Here is a 25,867-nt window from a genome sequence, read left to right as displayed (position 1 = left end):
CATTGAATCCTTCACCTTTTTCAAGAAGTGGGTAGCATGTTTCCTCATTAGTCCACTGAAATCCTGTTTGGTCATTATCCTGATAATATTCATATTCCATACCTTGTTCCATTTCCCAGTTTACAAACATTCAAATTTCTATTCTTAGTCACCTCAAAAAGAACAATAAATGTTTTGTACATCCTTGGAATTCATTTTGCTTAGGACTAATTTCACTTAATCAAACTTCCCTTCTTTTTCCTTCCAGTTTCCCTGTTGAGTTAAATGTATTGTTTGCAAACATCTGTGCTTGTGCATGCCTCTGTGTATGTGTGTGTGTGTGTTCTTTCTTCATTTAACAGTTGAAATAAGAGTGGGGTTCAGAGGGCAGCCATTCTCCCCTAACACCCTCATTGTTTTTATAGATGTATACCTGTGAATATCAACTATATGAGATAATTTACCCCAACTTTCTTTCCCTCCCCAACTCTCAAGGTAATCCTTTTCTCCTCTCTTTTCATTCTTTTTATTAAGATTATCAGTCTATACCATGATCATTCCAAGGCTTTGTTTAATATTAGACTCCTTCTATGAACTCTGGTAATAATGATAGGATTCAGGGTGGAACATGTATCATCTTCTCATATTTGGATGTAAGCAGTTTACATTTATTTATTCTTTTATCATTGTTCACCCATGTACACCTTTTTATTCTCCCTTCATTCTTGGGTTTGAACAACAAAGTTTCTCCACAACTCTGATCTTTTTTATCAAGGATGCTTGGAAATCCTATTTCTTTAAAGGTCTTATGGGATGAGCAATGAGATCCTGCTCTGTGCCTGGGCTCAGACATTCTGCTGCAACTGGCTTCTGAACTTCCTCTTTTCTTGGCCTACTGACCAAGACCCCACTACAAGAGAATGTCAGCTACTGTGCAGGCCCCATTTCACTCTTCCCTGGCCCTGAGATCCATAGCTGGGTAGCAGGCAGCAAAACTGCCAATTAACACCTATCTTTCCTTTGTGATTCCCAGCTATAGGCCTGAGGAAATCCAGTTTAGTCTAGGACCTATTCTTCTTTCCTGGATATTGGAATGTTCAGCTTGAGGATGCTCCTGCCTAAAGTCAGTCCCCAGTGTCAAAAGATCTGTCGATCCACCTCTGCCATGCTTGGCTGAGTAAATGACCCATTGAGATTTTTTCTGGATCTCCACAAGAGGATTTGGTCTAGTGCATTTTCTGCAACTGTTTACTGGAGTCCACCTCAGTGCCCCCTATATTGCTCTATTTTGTTTCTTCCTTATACTACCAGGTCTTTTATTTACTCTGCCACTGTCTTCTATTGTTTTTTAGTCCTCTATATCAATGTGCACTTTTCCCCTCCCAATTTATATAATCCAGAGACCTCAGGGCTTTGCCGTCTTAGGTTGTCTAGGCCTTTGTGCCTACCCTGTTCTTGAACTTCTTTTATATGTTGTCTCTCTCTTTTAGAGGAACTGCCTTGATTTTTCTGTTTTTATCCTAATAGCATAGTTCTTGACACATAACAACTTAATAATTGTACTTTTATTCATTCACTATGTTTTGAGAAACTTAATGCCAAAAAACAAGTTACTCATTACAATAATATAATTGTGATTATTATTTGATGTAACAAATGTGAAAATTGTAAATAATTTTACTAACAAAAAGCTATATTTATTACATTATTCTTATGTGTTTAAAATTGTTATAAAATTATAATTAACTATTTGCATAAAATACTAAGAAATTTGCATAGATTGTTTTAGGAAAGATGTGGAAGCAACAACAATTTTTTCCCTAAAAACTAAGGGCATAACTATAAAATTTGGAAACCACTAGTTTAACTTAAAGACTTTTGTTGAAGACTAAATTCTAACTTTAGTGCTTGACATCAAAGGTTTATTCTCAAGTAGGATCTTTTGTTGAAAATAGCTAAAAAGAGAAAAATAACTACTTCTTGAATTTAAGGTCTTAGGAGTTTAAAAAAGTTTGACTAAAAAGTTATTTTCAATCATTCAAGTTGAGAATTCTGAACATGACTATCATGAGACTGACAAAACACTCTGACAAGAAAGCTTAAGTTTGGAGTTTATTAAACATACTCTAAAAGCTAACCTGGTTCTAGGAGTGTCATTGCATATTCTAGTCTGAGCAGAGGTATTTTAACATAGTTTATTTCAGAATAAATACTTCTTCCTTCCTCTCTTCCTTCTTACCTCCCTTCCTCCTTTCTCCCTCTCCCTCCCTTTTCTGACTTTCCTCCCTCCCTTTCTGCTCTCCCTCCTCCCTTCCCCCTTTTTTCTTTCCCTTACTCTCTTCCTCTCTCCTTCTCTCCCTCCCTTCCTCCTTTTTCCCCTTCCCTCCCTCTCTTTCTCTCCCTCCCTCCCTCCCTTTTTTCCTTCTTTTCTCCCTCCCTTCTTCCTTCCCTTCCTTTCCTCCCTCCCTCCCTTTCTTCCTTCCTTCCTTCTTCTCTTCTTCCCTCCCTTCCTCTCTCCATCCCTCCCTTCCTCCTTCCCTTCGTCTTCCTCTCTCCCTTCCTCCCTTCCTTTTCTTTCCTTAAATTTAGATCTCTGGGACTACCAAATTAATTGCCAGGGATCTTTTCATATAAGACCAGAAGAATCCAAATTGTGAAGAACATAAAACAACTCTTCAGAAGGGCCTACATAATTCTGAGCATTTTTCATTTTCCTAGTTAAAAAGGCAAGATTGTAGTAATCATTGTTCTAGTTTGAACATCTTATTTGTCTCTAGTAATCAATTAATATGAGTATGTGTACATTAAATAGTAGGGAATGAATTAAGAGAAGTGTTATCCCATCCTATAGTTCTTAATTAGGATCATTCGGGGTAGCAAACCCCAGATTCTTCACAAGCTAATAGCAGATATAAACTTAATAATCTTTACTTCTCACTGTTTTTTTTTTTCATTTTGCTTGCATATATGTATGTGTATTTATAAGTTATAAACATTTATTCACAGTAATTTATTTTGCTTGTGTATATTTTGCCTGTATTTATATCTATATATGTTGTTTTCCTCTAATAGAACATAAGATTTTCAAGGGTGAGAACTAAATTTTTGTCTTTGTGTTTGCATACAGTGCCAGGCAACACAGTAGGAATTTAAATGCTTGTTTATTGATTATCTTACAATCTTGGAGGAAAATTCTTAAAAATGTGTAAAAATCTTAAATAGATTTTTTATTACAATTTTTAGCATCTATTCAAAAGTTCTTCAGTTATTCCCCCATATAAGATTTACCCCATTATCAGTCTATTCCCTCTCTTCCCAGAGTGCACACTCTGTTTCTGAAAGATCATTTGGTGTTGATTTTTTAAAATGTAGCACTAGGGTAACTTATTTGTAGAATATTTTTGGTAAAGTTGGATACAACTATTTTCTCCCTTCTAAACAACACAGTTGAAAATTTATTAGGCCATCTCCTTAGTTTATAATCTGTTTACAATCTTTAAAATAATCTAGTTTGAAATTATAAACAGAAACACCTCTTATTTAAATATTAATAGTAAATCGACTTTTTTTTTGTACTGAATCATATGATTTATTTCCTAAAGTTTTTTTTTTTGAAGGAAAAATATTTTTATTTCATTCTCTTTTTTTCAATAGTATTTTATTTTTCCAAATACATGTAAAGATAGTTTTCAACATTCATTTCAGTAAGATTTTGTGTCCCAAACCATCTGATATGGGTTAAACATATACAATTCTTTTAAACATTTGCATATTTGTCATGTTATGAAAGAAGAATCATACCAAAAGGGAAAAAAACACAAGAAAAAAAGAAAACAAATCATACAAAAAAGTGCAAAGAGTATCCATCTATTCACAGTCAGTCTTCATAGTTCACTCTCTGGATGCAAATGGCATTTTCCATCTCACTTCTATTGGAATTGTCTTAAATCGCCACATTGTTGAAAAGATCCAAGTCCATCACATTTGATTATCACTTAATCTTATTCTTAGTACATACAATGTTTTCTTCCTTCTACTCACTTCACTCAGTATCATTTCATGTAAGTCTGTCCAGGCTTTTCTGAAATCAACCTATTCATAATTTTTCATGTAACATTAATATTCCATTATATTTGTATATCATAACTTATTCAGTCATTCCTCAATTAACTTCTTTATCTCATTGACTTTGGCTATGAAAGCTTTCAGGAAGTTATAGAATTTTTATGACTTAGAGATATCACAATTGGTTAGGCTGTTTTAAGGATTAAGAGATAGATTTGTAGATTCCCGAATCAAAGAACTATAGAAGGGTTTATTTTGTGATTTTTTTTTTTATATACAGTAATTACACTCTTAGAAACTAACAGTGGATAATTGTTTATGGAATCCTGATTGGTAAGAGCCATACTAGTGGGGTAAAAGCCATATTACTGGGGTGAGAGCCATTCCAAAACGGGTGGAGAAAGCTGTTTTCATACATTGCCTAGGAGATAACCTTGTGTGTATGCATCTGGGAACTTACTCAAACTGAACAACGCATGGCCTTGTGAAGTCCCTATTGAATTGAAAACCATAATATGGACATAGTAACCAGCTAGAAGTTATGGCAAGATATCACTTTGATACCATGATTATCTGTACTGTATCCACTACATAATCTTGGGTGTCTAAGCATTCCCCCAAGGTTGCTGGGACCCAGGCCCAAAATTAGAACTGTTTGTTAGGCATAATGCAAATCTCTAATGACATATAATGATGCTTTGCAGCTCCTCCTTTTATTTGATTTCTTTGATTACCATGGGACTTTTGGGGGGCCTTTGTGGGGATCCACTGAATAGTCTGACCACTACCACGGGGATCTGATTTCCTGTAAGTTGGCTGATAGTGGCCCCCTACAGCCCTTTTGAAAATAACCCATTATGATTATTAAACCATTTATATATTTACAATCAACCTCCCTGACTTTTTTTTTTCTTCTTCTTTTTTTGCTGAGACATTGGGGTTAAGTGACTTGCAGGATCACACAGCTAGAAAGTGTACAGTGTCTGAGGTCAGATTTGAACTGGGGTCCTTCTGACTTTAGGACTGGTGCTCTATCCACTATGCTCCCTCCCTCCCCCCCCCAGCCTTTTTCTTTGGCGTGCCTCTTGTTTGGGAGTGTAGGAGAGGAGGCTTGGGCTTCCCTTGGTTGGGGAAGTCTGGATCCTACAATTGTATATTAGATTAATTAATACAGGTACTACAGCATCTGGACGGCTGATGCCAGTTATACTAGTAAGCAACACCTGAAGTGTATTTATTGACAGTCTCTTAGGAAACCTGTAGCCAATGATTGTACATATATTATAAGGAGGCAGCTCAATGGATAGAGTTCTGACTCTGGAATCAAGAATACCTGAGTTCAAATCCAACCACAGACACTCTTTGACCCTCAAGTCGCTTAACCTTGTTTGCTTCAGTTTTCTCTTCTATAAAAGGAAATGTCAAATCACTCGAGTATTTTTTCCAAGAAAACCCCATGAATGTTATCACCCATGGAGTCACACAGAGTTGGATGTGACTGAATAACAACACATATAACATTAGCTATTACTAAAAGTTATTTGTCTTATCATTCTGTAGTATATGTAGTTTGTGAACTTGATAGGTGATTAAAGAGAGTGGTACCTTTTGGTGAATATTTGTAACATTTATTAGTTGCTACAGAATGATTAAGATTGTTAGCTATTTAAAATTTTTGGTATTTTATGGAATAACATATAATTGTTTGTTTTTATTTGATAGGTTTTTATTCACAATCCTCATGCTCGTAGACAGCACCTAAATACACCTCGTCTTCTCCAGAGCCCCCTTGATGCAGATGTTTCTCTTCTCAACATTAACCAGGCAGTCAGCTGTCTTACAGCAGGAGTACTGAACCCTGAATTAGGATATGATTGTCTTCTGGTGGGAACTCAGACTAATCTTTTGGCCTATGATGTTTACAACAACTCAGATTTATTTTACAGAGAGGCAAGTTATGATTTTGTTGATATATGATATATAATTCATGTTTATATATATATACCCAAAATTACATATAATATAAAATCCGTTAAGCACATCACTTTTTATAAACTATAGAGAGACTGACAAAAATCTCATTTGTTGACCCCATTCCAACTCTTTCATAATCATGTGAATAATGAAAGTGGAAAATAGACTGACCACAGTGAAAATGACAGCTTACACTAAGATAGTGAAAACAAAACAATAAAGGTAAAAAAAGCAGACACAAGAACTCAAAAAACCACAGTTGTCATATTTTAGGATGAGCAGTCCAATAGACCCTTGATGGATCCTAGGGAACATCTTGGCAACATTTGGATACCTTGTTACTTTAAGGATTCATGATGTCATTCCCTTAATCTATCAGGTTCTAACCCTCCATATCTTAATAGAGGGCTTCTTAAAACTTTTTTTTTTTTTTTTTAAACTAATCATGACCCTTTTTCACCTGAGAAATTTCTTACATGACTCCATGTATATGGGTATATAAAATAGGTATACAAATCAAACATTTATTGATGATAAATCATAAATAAATTCATTTAAAGATAATTCTTTGGTACCATATAATTTTACCATTTATTAAAAATGAAAGCAAATTTGCATACTGAAATGGATATACTTGTTTACTTTTACATAAAGAATTCAATTGTAGTGAAATATTTGATACTGCAGAACATAAAGCATTCAGAAACCTTTTGCTGTTGCCATATTTTTCGCAACCCCCATATTCAGTTAAGTAATCCCACATGACATGACCTATAGTTTAAGAAATTTTGCTTTAGTAGATATTATTCATGAGTTGCTATGTTTGATAAATTAATCACCCTAAGACAAACTTGGTGATGATTCTTTTCCATCTTAGTTAGGGTGGTCCTTGGACAACAGGAATTTAGTCTTGTGCCTGAAGTTTTCCAGTCTATTTGGATTTACCAGATCATGTTCTATATTGACAGAATGTTCTAGAACCCAGGGTTACTTTCATATCATAATGAGGTATTGAAGAAGGAGTTGAGTGGATGCTTGCTGTAATATAACAATTAAAGACCCATATACGTTAAGGAAAGTTTAATTCTTTTCAGTGTATTCTGTTTAAGAAAGCAAGTTTATGCATAATACATTTTAGGAAAATTTCCATCTAAAATAGCTAAAAAATTTTTTTTAATTTTAATGAGTAAAAGGATAAAATCAACCATCTATTTAAGATGATTTATTTTTTCAGGAATTTTAATGGCCTAGGGTTTACTATAGCAACCTGCTAAGAGAGCTTAGAGAATAGAGGACTGAGTTTAATCCAGGTGCTATCTTAGGCTTGAGTAAGCCACTTATTTTCTCTGTCCTGGATTTCCTCACTGGCAATCCTGATTTATCACTAATGCTCTGAACTACAATTTTTTTTAGTGATTATTAGATAATTTGGAGACTGTAGATAAAAATAATGCATATTCAAATGTAGATACCTCATTAAATGTAAGTCATTTTGCTTTTTTCTTTAGGTTACAGATGGGGCAAATGCAATAGTACTTGGGACATTGGGAGATATTGCATCACCTCTTGCGATTATTGGTGGAAATTGTGCTCTTCAGGGCTTTGATTTTGAAGGAAATGATCTCTTTTGGACGGTATGAAACTAAAAAGTACCCTTTGTATACCTAGAAGAATATTTACTTTTGATAAAAAATTATCTTCCTTATGATGTTACTTAAATATTTCATGACTTGCTGGGCTTGTTAGTGCAAGTCCAATTTATAATCCCAGCTACTGGAGAGGCTGAGTCTAGGGAATTTGGAGGGTTCAGGAATTCTGAGTTGCAATGGGCTAAGTCAATCAGGTTTCCACACCAAAGTCCTCATCAATATGGTGAGTCCCTATGAGTGCAGCACAACCAGTGTCTCTGGCCAAAGGTCCTGTACTGCCCATCAGTAGTAGAATTGGAGCTATAAGTAAGTACTATATTTTCAGTGCAACAGAATACTAGTTTTTGTATATGTATATTTGTGTGTGTGTGTGTATACGTATGTATATAATGTGCATATATCTTTCCATATGTCTGTCTATCCATCCATCCATTTATTCATCTCTCTATTTATTTTGTTAGGATGATTTTATTTTTTATTTTCATTTTTTGCTGAGGCAATTGGGATTAAGTGACTTGTCCAGGGTCACATAGCTAGGAAATGTTGTGTCTGAGACCAAATTTGAACTCAGGTCCTCCTGAATTCAGGGCTGGTGCTCTATCCACTGCACCACCTAGCTGCCCCTATCTATTTATTATGTAATCTGGTAATTACAACATATGTATGGTCATAGGCAAGTCACTTACTGTCTTTGAGCCTTAATTTCTTCATCTGCAGAATGGGTCTATAAGGGCAGCTAGATAGCACAATGGATAGAGTGCCAGCCCTGAAGCCAAGAGGACCTGAGTTCAAATCCAGCCTCAGATACTTAATACTTCCTAGCTGTGTGATCCTGGGCAAGTCAGTTAACCCCAATTGCCTCAGCAAAAAAAAAGGGGGATCCATAATAACTGTAGTGTCTATGTCTCACAGTTGTTATGAAAATAAAATCAGACAATATACAGGAAATACTTTGTAAACTTAAATATTTTTAGAAAAATAACAATTGCTACCATTGTATGCATTGTAATTGATTTGTTGAGGAACTTAAACCTGATTACAATTATATTTGTTGTTCTCTGCATGAAAAAAGAGACTAATTAGTACCTTGTGACTCTTTATTAAATCCTCTTATTTTTTTCTATTTGGAAAAAAATACATTATGTAGTACAAGAGGGAACTTTAAGGATTCTTGCTTTTATTTTAGGTTACTGGAGACAATGTTCATTCCTTAGCATTGTGTGACTTTGATGGCGATGGGAAGAAGGAGGTATGTGGTACTTTTCCTGTGTATACAGCTGAAAATTTTTCTTGTGACAGTGATATTAATATTGAGAGATGAATGTTATATTTCTAATTTTTTGTTATCTATTAATTGGTAATAGGCTCCATTTGATCTTCCCTATGCTGAGCAATTAGATGCCTACTTTGCATACTAGTTCCTTGCATCTGAATTATATTTTTTTGAAATACAAGATTAATATCTACAGTTTAAAAGAGTTAAATGAACCCCAATCACAGGGTTCATAATGTGCTTATATTGTCTTAAAAACCAAATTGGTGGACTGGGTCTATATCCAAAGAAATCATAATAGAAAGAAAAGTATCCACATGTGCAAAAATGTTTTCAGCAGCTCTTTTTGAAGTGGCAAGGAAATTCCATCAGGTGAGGAGTGACTGAATAAGTTATGGCATACGAATGTAATGGAATATTATCATTCTATTAGAAATGCTGAACAAGCTAATTTCAGAAAATCATGGAAAGACTTACCTGAACTGATACTAAATGAAGTGGGCAGAACCAGGAGAATATTGTGCACAGTAATAGCACTATTATGTGATGATCAGCTATCATTGTCTTAGCTCTTCTCAGCAAGACAATTTCAGTAGACTTAAGATAGAAGATGCCATCTGCATCCAGAGAAAGAACCATGGAGCCTGAATGTGAAGTGAAGCATATTATTTTTGCCTTTTTTTGTTTGATTCTGTTTTTTTCTTTTTGTTCTGATTTTTCTTTCACAACATGACTAAAGTGGAAATATGTTTAGAATGATTATATATGTATAATCTATATTAATTATATTGCTTGCTGTTTTGTGTGGGGGAAGATGGCACAGGGATGGAGAAAAAAAATTTTGAATTCAAGAGTCTTACAAAAATAAATGTTGAGGGGCAGCTAGATGAGCAGTGGATAGAGTACCAGCTCTAGGGTCAACAGGACATGAGTTCGAATTTGATCTCAGACACTTAAGATTTGCTAGCTGTGTGAGCCTGGGCAAATCACTTAAACCCCCCCCCCCCATTTCCTTGCCAAAAAAAAAAAATGAATGTTGAAAACTATCTTTGCATGTAGTTGGAAAAATAAAATACTATTGAAATAAAGAATTTAGTAGTAGGAATGAAATCGTATAGAAATAAACATAATAAAGTAATACTATGATTAAGTATTAAAAAAAAACAGTGGGTATTCTTAGTTTTGGACAGTTTTCCCTTTTTCTTTAAATCTTTTGTCCATCAGAGATTTGGGAGGGGAAAAAAATCTATTAATATATATTGTGATATACATTTATAGAGAAACACTTTAGTGCTTAGACAATGACTCTCCAATTTGTGTATGGACAGTGAGCTCTGACTTTAGACCTTAGATATTTATTAGGAACTGCTGACAGATGAAAGAAGCTAACTAGGCCACATTTTGGATGCATATGTAACTAGACTTATTCTTAATTTGTCAGGATAGCTAAGTGAGCTCTTCTAAGCACGTTTCAGGCCTTGAATTAGAGATAAAAATATTTAACCTCATATATGTAATGTGTATGTGTGTATCTTAGATGGAAGAAATGCTCTACAAAATGCTATCAAAATTTTATTATGAATTTGCTGTAACTTCTACCTCTACCCTGGAAGAATTGAGTAAGCATGTTCTTTTTATTTAGCTTCTTGTTGGGTCTGAAGATTTTGACATCAGGGTTTTTAAAGAAGATGAAATTGTGGCAGAAATGGCGGAAACAGAGGTAAGAGAGAACCTAAAAATAGGTTCAGAATTAGTTTGAAACAGATGGGCACAGCAAAGTCTGTTATGGCTTTAGGATGAGCGGTGCTCATCATTAAAAAGAAACAGAGATGTGAAAAACCTATTTAAATTGTTTACTTTGTAGATGAATAACTCAAACAAATGTTCAAGATTTCTCTGGGTTTGAGGTATGATAATGAGATAGAAGGAAATTCTCAGTGTGAGCTTTTAAATTAGGAATGATAGAAAGTAGTGGGTTACCTCATTGGATTTCTTCAAGTGGAATCTGGATGGGGATTTCTTGGAAATATGGTTGATAAGTCCAGTAGGTGTCCAGGGGCCAGACTCTGCTTCCCTCAGTGGCTCTTCAGAGGTACAGGCTCCAAGCACAACTAGAACCTCTCTTCTTTTGCTTCTTTGTCCCAAGGTGAGAGGGAGGAGAGCAGGACCAGAAGCCCAAGACAGGGGAGCCCCAGGAGACAGGCTATGCCTTTCTTAGCAGCCCCAAGGGCCAGATGGCCCAGGCCAAGATTGGACTAGATGACTTTAAAGTTCCCTTCCATCTGAGATTCTGTAAAAAGAAAGTACCAAAGAATTAATGAGAACCTAATAGATATTGTAGCATAAACATATTGTATAGGGCACCTCAAACTTGGAATCCCATCTCAGAATGGTTATGTGACTCTGGACTCATTTAGCTTCACTGTGCCTCAGTTTCCTCATTAATATTATTATTATGTATTAATAAGGAATACAATGAAAGGGTTAAACTTGATGACTTGAGTCCCCTTTACCTCTTAAGTTGAGGAGTCTGTGGATTTTTACTTATTTATTTATTTTTGGTGAGGCAATTGGAGTTAAGTGACTTGTCCAGGGTTACACAGCTGGTAAATGTTAAATGTCTGAGGCCAGATTTGAACTCAGATCCTCCTGACTTCAGGGTCAGTGTTTTCTCTACTGTTTCACCTAGTTACCCTCATGTCAGCAGATTTTAACGTGAAATTATGGGGAAAGTGAGATCTAATTTGTTAAAATTTATAGAAATGTTGGTCTATAGGGTTTTTTTCCTGTCTCTTTTAGTAAGGTTTATTGTTGGTCTAGTTGTTAGCATTTCCCACTCAGAAGAATCATAATTTATTTGGCAGGTGAGCAGAGCTAAGAATTGCCAAAGGGTACCTAAAGCTAAGTAATTCTGTTATCTGACATTAGTGCTCTATGTTCAGAGTTAAGTGAAGTGGGTAGTTTAGCAAAAATGATGTGGGTGGAAAGGATGTTATGTAATGTAAAAAATAGATTATGTAGTTGATTTCTTTATCTATTTTTGTATCAGTTAGAATTCAGGATAATTTAATGCTAATATTAAGTTTAAAGTTTTAACTTAAAGGGACAAGTCAACTTAGTTCTTTTTTTTTTTTTTTTTCCCTGAGGCTGGGGTTAAATCACTTGCCCAGGGTCACACAGCTAGGAAGTGTTAAGTGTCTGAGATCAGATTTGAACTCGGGTCCTCCTGAATTCAGGGCTGGTGCTTTATCCACTGCGCCACCTAGTTGCCCATCAACTTAGTTCTAAAAGATTATCTTTGATATATATAATATATGTATACTGAATATAAATGTAAACATTTACATTTGTTTTCTCACTTTAAGGAACATTTCAGTGCTTTTCTTTTTTAAAGAAATAGCTTCATAATATTTCTCTTACACATAAATATTAGATTTTAAAGTTTGGGGTTGCTGTAAGGTATCATGTATTTAGTATGTTTTTTTAGAAATCAGTAAGTTAGAAGAATCTTTAAGTATATATGTCATATTGTATATTTAATAAATCTTTCTACTTGTGCATTTTCTTTTTAGTTTCATAATTTTTACCTCATAATTTGCCAAAACTTTTGCTGCTATTTCTACAAATTAGCAAAATATGCAATTTTGTATCTTTGTTTTGCATTAAATAGAATTTTAGTGTCAAATGTGTGATATGTTTCTTTTGTGTTTGCTTTTTATAGACAATTACTTCTCTTTGTCCAATGTATGGCAGTCGTTTTGGATATGCCCTTTCTAATGGCACAGTTGGTGTTTATGACAAAACAGCACGATATTGGAGAATTAAAGTTAGTATGATTCAGCCTCTGATATTCTGCAAATTTGTACTTTCTTTTGAGACAGTTGTACTAATTGTTTCTTTCTTTTCTTTAGTCTAAGAATCATGCAGTGACCATTCATGCATTTGACCTTAATTCTGATGGAGTATGTGAACTTATCACTGGTTGGTCTAATGGAAAAGTAAGTTTAAATAGAATTTAGTTATTCAATGTAATTTCCCCAGTCTTAATGGTTAAGAATCAGAACACATGCCCATTCAAGAGGCAGGGGTAACATAAACATGAGTTGAGTGGCAAATTGTTTCAAGTTCATCTGAATGGGGGCTTTGAGCAGATTGGCTGAATGAGAGGTCATATCTAAGCTCATTCCCCAACTTCATCTAAAAATAGCAGAAAGGGCACCAAATCTGAAAAACAACAAATAATAAAGAAAGGACAGAAATAAAATTATCTGAAGAATGGCATCACAGAGAAAAACAGTAGAGAAAAAAAATAAAAATGAATTGACATTCAAGAATAGGATCCAAAACAATGCATAAATAATAAAATAAAGAAATCAATTTGAAATGAAAGGGAAAATACTATAGTAACTATTTTAAGGATCAAATGGTAGGTAAAAATGACAAGAATTTCTAAAACATTTTAAAAGGAAAGATGGAAATTAAAATAGAGATCTCAAAGAAATAAAAAAATTCTAACAAGTGAGTAGATGATTTAGATCAGAACTGTCAAACTTATGGCCAGGGTACAGCTGGTAGAACTAGTGCACCAAACCAGATTCAAATGTAATTGGGAAATGTGTATAATAAAACATAGATAATTTTATTTTGTAAACTTTATTTTGTTACTTTCTAAGTCTATATCCACAGGTATCCTTTTCTGAGGTTGATACCCCTGATTTAGAGCAAGTAACAGCGAATTTCCCCAGATTGTAAGCAATTTTAAAAAAAGAATGGCAAATTTGGAACTAAAAGAAAAAATGCAAAGTTGAAAGCAAAATGGACAGAACAAAATTAAAAGAGCACATGAATGATTTATGTCAAAGAAACTGACATTGACCTTGGAGTCAGAATGTGTAGAGAGAATCCAAAGATTCAATTCAATTCAGTTCACCAAGCATTTATTAAATACTGTGCAATAGACATAGGCTAGCCTTTGGGAATACAAAGATTAAAAATAAAACAGTATTTAATTTCAAGGAGTTTGCATTTTGCTCAGAGGAGGAGGGAAAGTAAAATATACATAGAAAATTAAATATTAAATATGGGGAAAGCAATCCCCTTGAAGGATGGAAAGAGAGAATCAAGATAGCTTTCCTACAGGAAGTACATCATAGGACTTCCAGAAAGCCTAAATATCCCATTTCACTAAATCACAAAAGAAAACTGCCTAAAAGTATTAGAAACAGAGGTAAAAGGCTATATTAATAGCACCCCTAGTTTAATAACAAAAAGAAGCATTAAGTTTAATCTACCAGTGAACATCAATAAACTTTAGAATTGCAGCATTAAATAACAAATATTATAGACATTTAAGAAAAAGACTTTCACGTACCTAGGAAAAAGAGTATGAATGAATGCCCAAGACTCCTCCTTATTTATGAGAAATCAAAAGAAAAATTGAAATATGATATTCTGAAGGCAAAGATTATCTAGCCCACCAAAAACCCCACTTTTAAAACTTAAAAGTTCCCTTCTCTTCCCTTCCTCAATTCCTCAAAAAAATATGCATATTAAATAAAACAGGACTGAATTATTTCTTTTAAATCTTGAATCAAACAAACATAAAAAAGGTAAACAAGATAACAAGAAAAGAGAATGAAAAATTACTGATTCTTTTTGGTTTATTTATTTCTGTATATATCCTTTCCCTCATTTCTTTACTCACCCAGTCATTCTTTTCTTTGTGGGGAAAAAAAAAAGAATTTTAGCAAAAGCAACCAATATATCTATTTCAAAACTAGGAAACTAAAACGATATTTATATACTTCTAGCGTTCAAGTAGGCTATTTAAAAAACAAACAAACAAAAAAAAAACCTTAAGCCTTGTTTGAGGGCTCTTGAGAGAGATCAAAGAGTATCTTGTCCTGCCTGCTGCCACTGGAAGATATAGAGTAGAATTAAAGAAAAGGCAGGACTTGGTGGAAGAAACAGGAGTCGGAGACACAGGACTTTATTTCTCCTATTGTGGGAAGAAGTTTAGTGGGACATTTGAGTATGTTTCCTAGAGGTGGGTATATTGTGGGGGAAGGAGCTGTCTCAAATGCGTTTCATCAAATGACAGTGAGTTACTTGATGGGAGGTAGGCTTAGGGCCATTTCTGACCTCAACAGAAGAAAAATTTGGGTCCCTGGGAATGCCTGGCATGAAGAGAGAGTGAGCAGAGGAAAACAGGTTCATAGGGATAATATATTGGTTCAAGATGGTCATGTAGTAAGTAGAAATGTGGGAAAAATCTGTAATCATATTCTGATGGACCAGATAGAGGAAAGAGTAAGTTTTGTTTTGTTTCATTTTTTTTATTTCAGGTGGCCCACTTTTTTTAAAAATCAGAGTCATAGAATAATGTTTAAGCACAAAGCCCTGAATGAGAGATTAAATTCTAGAGGCTCCTTGAAAAGGAAGAGGGTAAATCAAGGGATGAATTTAATATTTTATGGAAATGGTCACCATCGATGCGTGTTATTCATACTAAGAAATTGGATGATTGAGGTGTGAGGTAAGGAGGGAAGAGGGTAAAGAGTAAAAGACAGAACTGATGAAAGTAAGATTCTAAGACTTTGGGCTTAGCCTGAGTCCTCTGACACTGCCACTATTCTACTGCAGGCCCTTAAAACTTTATATCTGGATTATCAAACTAATCGATCTGAAACCATATTACCTAACTACATAGTAAACTTCAGTGGCTCCCTGGGATCAAATACAAAATCCTCTATTTGGTGTTCAAAGCCCTTCATAGTGAAATTTAATAAATGCTTATTGATTAAGTTAAGAGCATATATATTTGTCAATATATCTCTATTAAAATTGATCACATACTAAATCATAAAGTCAGAAATATTAAACATTTGTTTGGAGAATTTTTAGGGAGTCTAATAACAGATTTTACTGGCTTAGGAAACTCCTGGTTATGGAATTCTTTCTTCATTGTAGACTAACAACAGCGTTGAAAGGTATAGTCATCATGAATTATTTAGAGCACTGAGAAGTTAAAAGACTTATCAGGGGCAGAGAGGCTTGAACTCAACTTCTTCTAATTTTGAGGCCCGTTTTTTATCCCACTTTAAACAATCTCAGAAAATGAAAATGAAAAAAAAATCAATAAACTACCAAAGCAGGAAAGGAAAAACCAACTCTGAAAATTTTTCCAAGTGAATTTTGTCAGATATTTAAAGAACAATTAATATCTCTGCTAAATAAATTGTTCTTCTTAATAGATAAATAAGGTACAATATTAAGTTCTTTTTATGAGATAAATATTATTTTGGTAACCAAACAAGGGATAAAGCAAAGGAGAATTATAGATCAATATTACCTGTGAATCTTGATGCAAAAAAATTAAAATGCAAGTTGAGCAAAGAATCTATGAAAATATTCAAAAAGCATTCATTATGACAAGTTGATCTTTACTAGGGATAAAAAGATAGTTCAATGTATTATATATAATTATGCAATTAGCATAATCTTAAATATAATAATCTTAAATATAATAATCTTAAAAATAACCAATTATGTTATTTTCATATTCTTGTATCAGTAAATACTGAAAATGTCCTTTAAAAAAACAGCATTCGTGCATTCATTTGAAAAACACTTAAAAGGCATATAAATATTAGGTTCTTTTTAAAATGTGATAAAAAATATATTACATATTAAGCATTATTAGCATTATTTGGAGTGGAATAAGGCTAGAAACTTTTTTTTTTAATAAAGCTTTGGGGAATGTAAGAGGAAAGCCTCTTTTCTCACTATATTTGACAGAACAATGTGGCAGGCTTTGTGCCGGGTATTAAGTATTGGGGATACAAAGATAAAAGAGTTCCTGTTTTTGAGGAACTTATGGTCTAGTACCATTACTAGAAATAATGTCTATAGAAATAATAGAAAAATAAACGGAGCATTGGCAAAGAGAGAATAAAATTACTTGCATTTGCAGCAATGTGGTGCTTAATTAGAAAATACTGTTGAGTTAATGAAGAAATAAATTGAGGTGATTGATAGCTTAGCAAAGAATCCAAAATATCATCAGGATTTATGTATATTATGAATAGTGCCACCAACTATAATGCACCTATTTTCCTGTAATCTCTTCTACATTTTTCATTTTCCTTTTTTATTACCTTTGTTAAGTATGAAGTGGAATTCTATAGTTTTGTTTTAATTTTAATTTCAATTTCCCTACTTATTAGCAATTTGAAGCATTTTTTCACATATTTGTTTATAGCAGGTCTTCTTAAACTTTTCCCACTCGTGACCCCTTTTTGCCTGAGAAATTTTTATTCAAACCCAATCTCCAATCTGAGCTGAGGTGTTTCTGACTGTTCCTGCAGGTACATTGCAAAGTGTACGTGTTTGTATGTTCAGAACCAAGGCTTCAATGAAGTCGGGAGAAGTAGTATGGACAAACTGCCAGAAATACCTTGGATTGGAACACATTACATTTTGAATTAATTTTTGGTTGCAGTCAGGAACCTTTTATATAAGTTGCCAAATTTTTTACAACTTCTACAGCCAGTTACTTGACCCTACATTATAAGCAGCTTTGGTTTACAGTATGGATACCTTTCTTTGGGAACAGTTCATGGCAAAGTGGATAGAATGTTGACTGGTCTTGGAATCAGCAAGACTCATCTTCCTGAGTTCAAATCTAGCCTCGATACTTGTTAGCTATGTGACCCTGGGCAAGTATTTAACCCTGTTTACCTCATTTTGCTCATTTATAAAATGAATTGCAGAAGGAAATAGCAAACCACTTTAGTATCTTTGCTAAGAAAACTAAAAATGAAGTCAAGAAGAATGGAACATGACTGAAAGTGACTGAACAACAACAATATCTTCTTTTGAAAACTGCCTGGATAGAAAGTTTTCAAAAGAAAAAATGTAAATTTTTAACAACCATATAAAAAGACTTCAAATTATTAACATTATGAAAAATTTAAACTGAAAACAATTCTGGGATTTCACTTTATGTCCACCAAATTGGCAAAGATCACAAAAAAATAAAAAAATAATGTTGGAGTAAGTAAAAGGCAGGCATCCTGATAAATTGTTGGTGAAAATTGACTGGTCTAGTTATTCTGGAAAAATTGGAATTATGTGGAAAAAGCTATTATCCTTTGAGCTAGCAATTTAACCACTAAGTTCATTCCCCAAGAATGTTAGTAACAAAGAAGAAAATGTCTCTTTTCCATTAAAATGTAGCGTTACTTTTTTTATAGTAACAGAAATTGGAAAATAACAGATATCTATCATTTGGAGAATGCTTATACAAATTATGGCATGAGAATATAGTACAATATTACTGCATTGTAAGGAATGGCTTCAATAATGTAATTGGAAACAATGCTAAGAGACAACAGAATACAAATCCAATGCCATGGCCAGAGCTGTTTCCAGGTGCATAGCCTGTTTCTTGAGTTTAGCTCCCATTTTTTGGTAGAGAGCTGACATGTTCATGTTCTATTGGTTCTGATTGCTCTTTTAAAAACTTTTGTAAGGGTAGTTTTACTATGGCATAAAAACAAATGTATTGATGATCTTTTTATTTATGCATCTTTTTTCTTTTTCAAAGCAGTTGAGGTTAAGTAACTTGCCCAGGGTCACACAGCTTGTAAATGTTAAGTGTCTGAGGTTGGATTTGAACTTCTGACTTCAGGACCAGTGCTCTATCACTGTATCATCTAGCCGCCTCAGAACTTTTTATTAAAAAAAAAATAACAAAGTTTTACTCTTGAAGAGACTATAGTCAGCTGCTTAGGTTTATAGATTGTTGTGGGAGTTATAAATTGGTCCAGATATGTACACCTTTTAACTTAGCAACTATGCAAAGACTCCCAAGGAAGTCAGAGACAGAAGTGAGATCCCTACAATGCGCCAAAATATTCATTGTAGCACTTTTTTTTGTGGAAAGAATTGCAAACTGCAGGTGCTCATTGATTGGGAAATAGTTAAACAAATTATGGCACATGAATGTAATGGGCTATTGTTATTCAATCGTTCAGGTGTGTCTGACTTTATGTGACCCCATGGATGATGTCCATGGGATTTTCTTGGAAAGATGCTATAGTGGCTTGACATTTTCTTTTCAAGTTTGTCTTCATTTTACAGATGAAGTTCAAAGACACAAATTACTTGCTTAGGTTTATCCAACTAGTAAGTGTCTGAGACCAAATTTGAACTCATGTTCCTGAAGCTAGGCTCAGTGCTCTATCCATTGCACCTTACTGCACTATAAAAATTATGAATATGAAGACTTCCAAGAAAATAGAAACACAAACTGATGCAGAGTGAAGTAAGAAGAGCCAGGGAAATACTATATAATAATGATAGTAATATGAATGGAAAGAAAAAGAACACCCAAACCAAACATTGTAATTAATTTTGATCAAATTTGACTTTGAAGAAAAGTAGGGGAAGTGAACTGGCTTTGTGGTAGAGTGGAAGAATGGCATTTTTGGAGTGAGGGGACCTGGGTTCAGTTTCTGATGCTATTTGCTAGGTGTTTGTCTTTGGCAACCTCTTTAGATCTCAGCTTGCCTTATCAGCAAAAGGAGGGGCTAGGACAGATGGTCTCTAAAATCCCTATTAGTTTTAAATTTGTGATCTTTGATCTTCCTTTATTGTGGAGTTGCGGGACTGTGAATGGAGACTGTAATTGATTTTGGTGGATTCTTTTTTGTCTTTTTCTATCTTTGTTGCAGGGATAGGTTTGCCAGAGAATGAGATGGGAGAATATGCTTGGAAATGAATATGATATAAAAAAAAACAAATGGCACTAGCAAAAAAACTATTAAATTTTAAAAGAACTTTAAAAAATAGAAGTGGTTGTTATTGCCAAAGTATTTCTTCTGAAATGAGTGGTGACTGATTTAGAATCTGTGGCTACCTGATACTTTCTACACTGTCCCTACCTATTAGTCATTCAGTTATTACTTTGAAAACAAATCATTATTCTTTTTCATGCTTCCAGAAAATTCAGAATTAATGGGAAGAATTCTGTTATAATAAATAAAAATACAGTATATTAAATAAATCCAAAATGGCAAGTCATTTTCCCTCCCCAAGCTTCAGTTTCTGTGTTGGTAAAATTGTGGGACAGAGGAAAGATGAAGGTTGACATAGATGATCTTTGTTTTCTCCCCACTAACACTTGATAATTCTGAATTTTTCTTAATATAATTTTAAATTTGATGTCTTTTGTTTCTTACTCCAAGCCCAAATTAGCCCATTAGTGTTGATAAGCTGGAGTGATAGCTGCACAGAGATCACTAAAGTGGCTGCCAAGTTTTCATGTACACTATTTATTAGTAAGTGCTTTCTTTTCACTTGAGGGCCAGCTCTCTCAAGGATAATAAATTCTTTCTTTCTTATCTTTTTCTTCCCAGAGTTTCCTTTATTGTAAAAGAGTAGCATTCAGCAGGGCAGCTGTGATGGCACCTACCCTGCCAGAGGCTATAAATATGGACCCCATCCTCTAGTTGCTTCACCTTTGCTTAGGAGTTTGTTGAATTGGAACAGTATGTTCCCCATTGAGATGGTGTTTCTGTGTTTGATGCACTGCTTAAACCTGAAGGAGAAGGAGAAGGGCACAGTTGTTCTTTGTGGAGTGATCTTGATGAGGAGAAACTGAGGCTCTAAGCTAAGATGGATCAGCTCTTTTTCTGGTGATGTGATTACCTCTCTCTCCTTCCCCAAAGTATGTGCCAAAGGCAGGTCCGGTTAGCGAATGAATTCAATGCTGTATTAAAACAATGTCTTTATTGATAGTAAAGGAATAGGCAGGCATTTGATTGAGAAAGGCCAAACTACCTGGAAAGGTCCGGGATGCCAGAACAAGTTGGCGGGCACAAGGCAAGGAGATCGAGTGCGAGGAATACAATTTTAGAAATTCATTTTATACATAACCATGGTCATAAAACAAAGTTTGTATAGAGATGTTATCCAAGAGGTTCCAGGGAAAGATTTGTAAATAAGACAAGAATTTCTAAAATTCTATTAATTATTTGTGTCTCAAGTTATCTCCTTTAACAAATTATCCTTAGACAGGAATTTCTTGTTACTTATTTGTATCTTCGGCTATCTGTTTTTGACCTTATCAATGTGTGAAAGATCAGTAGTGATATCAGAGATGGTAAAGTAGTTAGACTTTAATTGAAAGGAAATGAATTGGGCCTATTTAAAGAGATATGATTTTACACTATTATCTCTGCACTAGACAGTCCACATCCTCATCACAGAATGTGCCATCTATATGGTACACATTTGTATTATCCTGTTTTGTTAATATGTTTGAACACAATATTCCATAGAAAAGGCATTTGCTGTTGGCATGTGAAATAAGGTTCCTGGATTCTTTGCAACTTTCTTTGCAACTTAGTCTTACCAAAGTTGTTGCCCAAGTCCTTGAGAGGTTAACCGACTTGCTCAACTACATAGCCAGAATGTGTCAAAGTTTGGACTTGAACACAGACAGGTCTTCCTATTCTCAGTTTTCTGTTCACTATATTATGTGTCCCATTGTAAATTTTTGGCAATAATTGTTATTGCCCAGAAAAATTTATCCTTTAATTTATTATCTATTTTGTTATTGATACAGGTTTATTTCTATCCATAATTATTGTAATTATTTTATTTCTACAACTTTCTAGAACAGCAAGGAATTTGTTTTTTTTTTTAACTTTTTGTAGATGTTTATTCTACTTACAGTAACAAAAACCTATGAAGTTTCATGATTTAATGTACAGTGATATACTTTGCAATATAAAATACAATTTACAGAATTTCTATCAAGTAAACCTAAACAAACATACTTGATTTTTTTACATTTGTGTATTTAAATTAGAAACATTTTAGTTTTTTTCTTTCTTTTTTAAAATTATATCATATTAGATGTTTGAGCTTTACACCTATATGTAATTTAACATTGTAACCCTTGGTTTATAATACAAATCCTCCAAATTACTAAGTTGCTGATGGCTTCATGTTAGGTTCTTACTAAGTGCTAATGAGATAATGAGATATTAGGTTTTTACTAAGTGCTAAGTCGGTACTTAACAATTCTCTAGTTCTGGCCTTTACTGGGAGTTTTACTTGTGAATTCCTAGGGAGGAGCTTGCATGCTTAGGAGGAGCAAGTTCATTGGTTGAAGTAATTTTTCCCAGAAGCCCTTGCATTATCCCACACCCATTCTCTGGAAGGATAAAAGAGGGGAGCTCTGGAGGAAAGAGGGAGTTTTTGTCTGGACCAGACTTGAGGTGGCTCTCTGCAGGAAGGGAAGTCGGCTCTCTACAGGAAGAAGAATCTGTCCAAGAGATTTGAGTTGACACAGCAGATCTCCTCCCAGAGAGCGATCGGCAGCTTTTGGAGACAACAGCACGTTACAGCTTCAGAACTTAAAAATTTGTGCCTATATAAATTGTAAAATTTGTAGTGATGTATAGTGGAGTAACAGACTCCAAGAAGCAAATGATAATATTTTCTAGCTTATATTTGCAAAAGTAGTTTATGAAAATATAAAAAAATTACCAAAGTGTATTTGTACAGTCAAATAAATTAGCAAGGTTTTCTCCATTTCATACTTTAGTACTTGAAAAATAGGTGAAAAGAAACAGTATACTGTATTTCACAGTGAAAAGTTTTCCACTAGTTTGTAGTACTTCAACTCATGTTACTTTTACTTTCATCAATTTTATGCAAATATTTTTCTGTGTTCAGTGGTAAACTTTTAAATACATCATCAGTATTGTAGACTGACAAATAGTACTTCTAAACTAGGTATGTTTTGCCTAGAAATTACTGAAGAACTACCTAAATAACACTATTCTACAAACCAAACGTTCTTGATTATTCAAATCAAAGAAACAGCTTAAAAATATCCTTAATTGGTTTATTTCTCTCATTTTTACAGCAAGGAATTTGGAGATAAAAGGATAGCCATCTTCAAATATGTGAAGCCTTGTATCAAGTGGAAGTGGGGAGTGGATTTTTGCTGTGTACTGACAGAAGGTCACAGTAGAACCAAGAAATAATAGTTACAGGGAGACTGCTTTTGGCTAAACCTATAAGGAAGAATTTCCTAACAATGCTGCCCAGCAGTGCTACTATATGAAGAATTAATCAGTCTTTTTCCTTTAGTATTCAAGGAATATTGGAAGAGGGTTTCTATGTATGTGGGTTGAAAGTTGGATCACATGACTATAAATAGATACCTCCTTACTCTAAGAATCTATGTTTTTATGATGGGTAAAAAGCCCTGCTTTTTTTCTTCAGGTTGATGCCCGCAGTGATCGAACTGGGGAAGTCATCTTTAAAGACAATTTTTCTTCAGCAATTGCTGGTGTGGTGGAGGGTGACTACAGGATGGATGGCCATGTGCAGCTAATCTGCTGTTCAGTGGATGGGGAAGGTACATTGGGAAGTCTGGAGAGGTAGGAAGTCCAGAGACATCCTGGAAGTTAGAAAAGTGGGCCGGGACTAAATTCAGACTGACATTTCCTCCTGACAAAATTGCCTCAGTTGTAAAGTAGGTGCTGACCTTTCTCAGTAGAGGGAGCTCCTAATCACAGATCCAGTTTTCAAATAATTTCTTTTAAAAACCCTCCATGGATTTTATTGGAGAAAATGCTTTCTCCCTAAAGTATTGTTACTCAAATCTTCCCTTGCTTAATAAACTCACAATGCAGTCAGGGAGACTAAACATCAACTTCATGTTTTGAAAATGGACATACTATAATTCAGTCATGTTTCTACCTCCTGGACAGTACGGGGTTATCTCCCTGGTGGTGCAGAAATGAAGGGCAACCTGATGGATACAAGTGTGGAACAGGACCTGATCCGGGAGCTCAGTCAGAAGAAACAGAACCTGTTGTTGGAATTGCGCAACTATGAGGAAAACTCCAAGGTATTTTTCAAAACAAAGCTTTGGCTATGTCAGAACAATTCAGGTTGGTAGTTGGAGAAGACATCAGCAGACCACCAAAAGAGTCTTGCTTTAGACTAATAGTAACTATATGGTGGTGACTATTGAAATTCAGTTTATAATGTATTTTGATAGAATTCACAGAATCACATCATCAGAGATAGGAGGAACCTGGGAGGTTGTCTAGTTTACCCTTATTCCTATAAAAAGAGTCCAGAGAGTAAGTGATTGAGCAGAGATCACCCTCACTAGGAAGCAGAGCCTGAACCTTGTGACCCCAAGTCACTGTTCCTCCTACATCAAGAGCGGTTCATTCAAAACCCCCTGGCTGCAGGATGCATGGCCCCGTGCGGCAGTGGTACCGAGGGAGATGGGAAGGCAATGAGAGTCCTCACAGTGCTTAGAGTCAGCAGGATGATGGGCGTTTGAGTACAGTTAAAGTTAGGCACACACAAATATGTCATAATGTCAGTGATGCAGAATGGAATCTAAGAACATAAGAGAATGTAAGAACACTGCTTTGTGTAGCATGAGACCAGAAAGGCCTTTTTCAGCTGATTCCTGAATAGAAGGGAAGGGAAAGGACAAGAATAAGCATTCACACGGCATCTACTATGCACCAGGCACTGTGCCACGGGCTTATAATTATTATCGCCTTTCACCCTCACAACAGCCCTGATAAATACTGTCTCATCTAGCTTACAGATAAACTTTGCTTAGAGCTTGAATTGCCATTTTATTTGGAAGGTTAACTAAATTGGAACTGGATGATGTTTTTCAGCAGGCTGAATCAAGCATTCCAATGAATGAGTCTGATGGGCAACGGGGAATTATCCCAGCCAACACCAAGCTGCAGACAGCCCTGACAGTGAATGTGGGCTCCAACAGCCAAGCTGCTCATGTGGAATTACGGATCTCAACTTCAAATGGTAGGAAATGATTTACAGCTGCTCATAGTTAGAGAATAGAATGCTTTTGGTGCAGCTACTGAGCTACTGTTTTCCCTTCTTCCTATAGACACCATTATCCGAGCAGTGCTTATTTTTGCTGAAGGAATTTTTCCGGGTGAAAGCCATGTGGTGCATCCCAGCATTCAGAATCTTTCCAGCTGCATCCAAATTCCCATCATGCCACCAAAAGATGTTCCTGTGGACTTGCACATGAAGACTTTTGTGGGCTACAGAAACAGGTAGGCTATTGGTATACTTTTGAAAGCATTTCTGGAAAAAGAAAATACATGATAATATGTTTCCTGGACTAATTCTCGATACATTATTTCTTAGCTGTGTTATTTTGGACAAATCATTTAACCTCTTTGAACCTCAGTTTCATCATCTCTAAAATAATACCTTTTGTGCTCCATAGGGTTCCTAGAAGGATCAATAAGAATGTATGCAGCAATACTTTGAAAATGACAAAGTGCTAGATAAAATCAAATCAGTTCATCAATTAAATACCTATTGAATTCAAGGTTCTATGCTTATTCTATGCTTAACACTTACAAATATAAGATGTACATTATTATTGCAAGGTATATTATTAATGTCAAGAGTACATTCCCCATTATTACAGAATGTCTTGTATATTGTAAACCTTCAGCAAATGGTTGTTGAACAGAAATGTTCAGGTCATGGAGTAAATAGCCATTTCGTGAATTTCCCTTTTTTAAGGTCTTGTGCTTATTTATATTTTCTAGAAAAAAAATGTAATTTTTCTAGAAAATGTTAGCAGAATTTGGATTGTTATTTTCTGTTCTTAAATCTAATGTTTGTGAGAATTCTAAGATATTTTTTATGTGTCCTGTTAACTTCTAGTTTAGGTTTTTGTGTCTGTCAGAAATGGGAAGATTCCTTTGTATTGGGGGTTATTTATTACTGGGCTATTGTTCCTAAAACTCTTAGATTTCAATTCCCTTATCAATGGCCAGGAAAAATCTTCAATTTCACCTTAATATGTTTATATTTAGAGGATTAT

At 34.6% G+C, this 25,867-nt stretch overlaps 1 protein-coding gene across 2 annotated transcripts in view; it reads left to right on the top strand.

Annotated features, from left to right (window-relative positions):
• BBS2 (Bardet-Biedl syndrome 2) overlaps positions 1–25,867 on the top strand; it is a 42,476-nt gene that overhangs the window by 4,775 nt on the left and 11,834 nt on the right. For both annotated transcript variants that reach the window (XM_074293453.1, XM_074293455.1), the window contains exons 2-11: positions 5,767–5,994; positions 7,527–7,652; positions 8,854–8,916; positions 10,583–10,660; positions 12,662–12,766; positions 12,852–12,938; positions 23,245–23,380; positions 23,736–23,875; positions 24,675–24,822; positions 24,911–25,082. In XM_074293453.1, coding sequence (XP_074149554.1) covers positions 5,767–5,994; positions 7,527–7,652; positions 8,854–8,916; positions 10,583–10,660; positions 12,662–12,766; positions 12,852–12,938; positions 23,245–23,380; positions 23,736–23,875; positions 24,675–24,822; positions 24,911–25,082 — 1,283 coding nt within the window. The remainder of the gene's footprint in view (positions 1–5,766; positions 5,995–7,526; positions 7,653–8,853; positions 8,917–10,582; positions 10,661–12,661; positions 12,767–12,851; positions 12,939–23,244; positions 23,381–23,735; positions 23,876–24,674; positions 24,823–24,910; positions 25,083–25,867) is intronic.

The sequence above is a fragment of the Sminthopsis crassicaudata genome, chromosome 2 (assembly GCF_048593235.1).
Source record: "Sminthopsis crassicaudata isolate SCR6 chromosome 2, ASM4859323v1, whole genome shotgun sequence".
In the NCBI taxonomy this organism is placed as follows: Eukaryota; Metazoa; Chordata; class Mammalia; order Dasyuromorphia; family Dasyuridae; genus Sminthopsis; species Sminthopsis crassicaudata.
The sequence above is the reverse complement of the archived record's forward strand: the minus strand, read 5'-3'. Positions and strand labels throughout refer to the sequence as shown.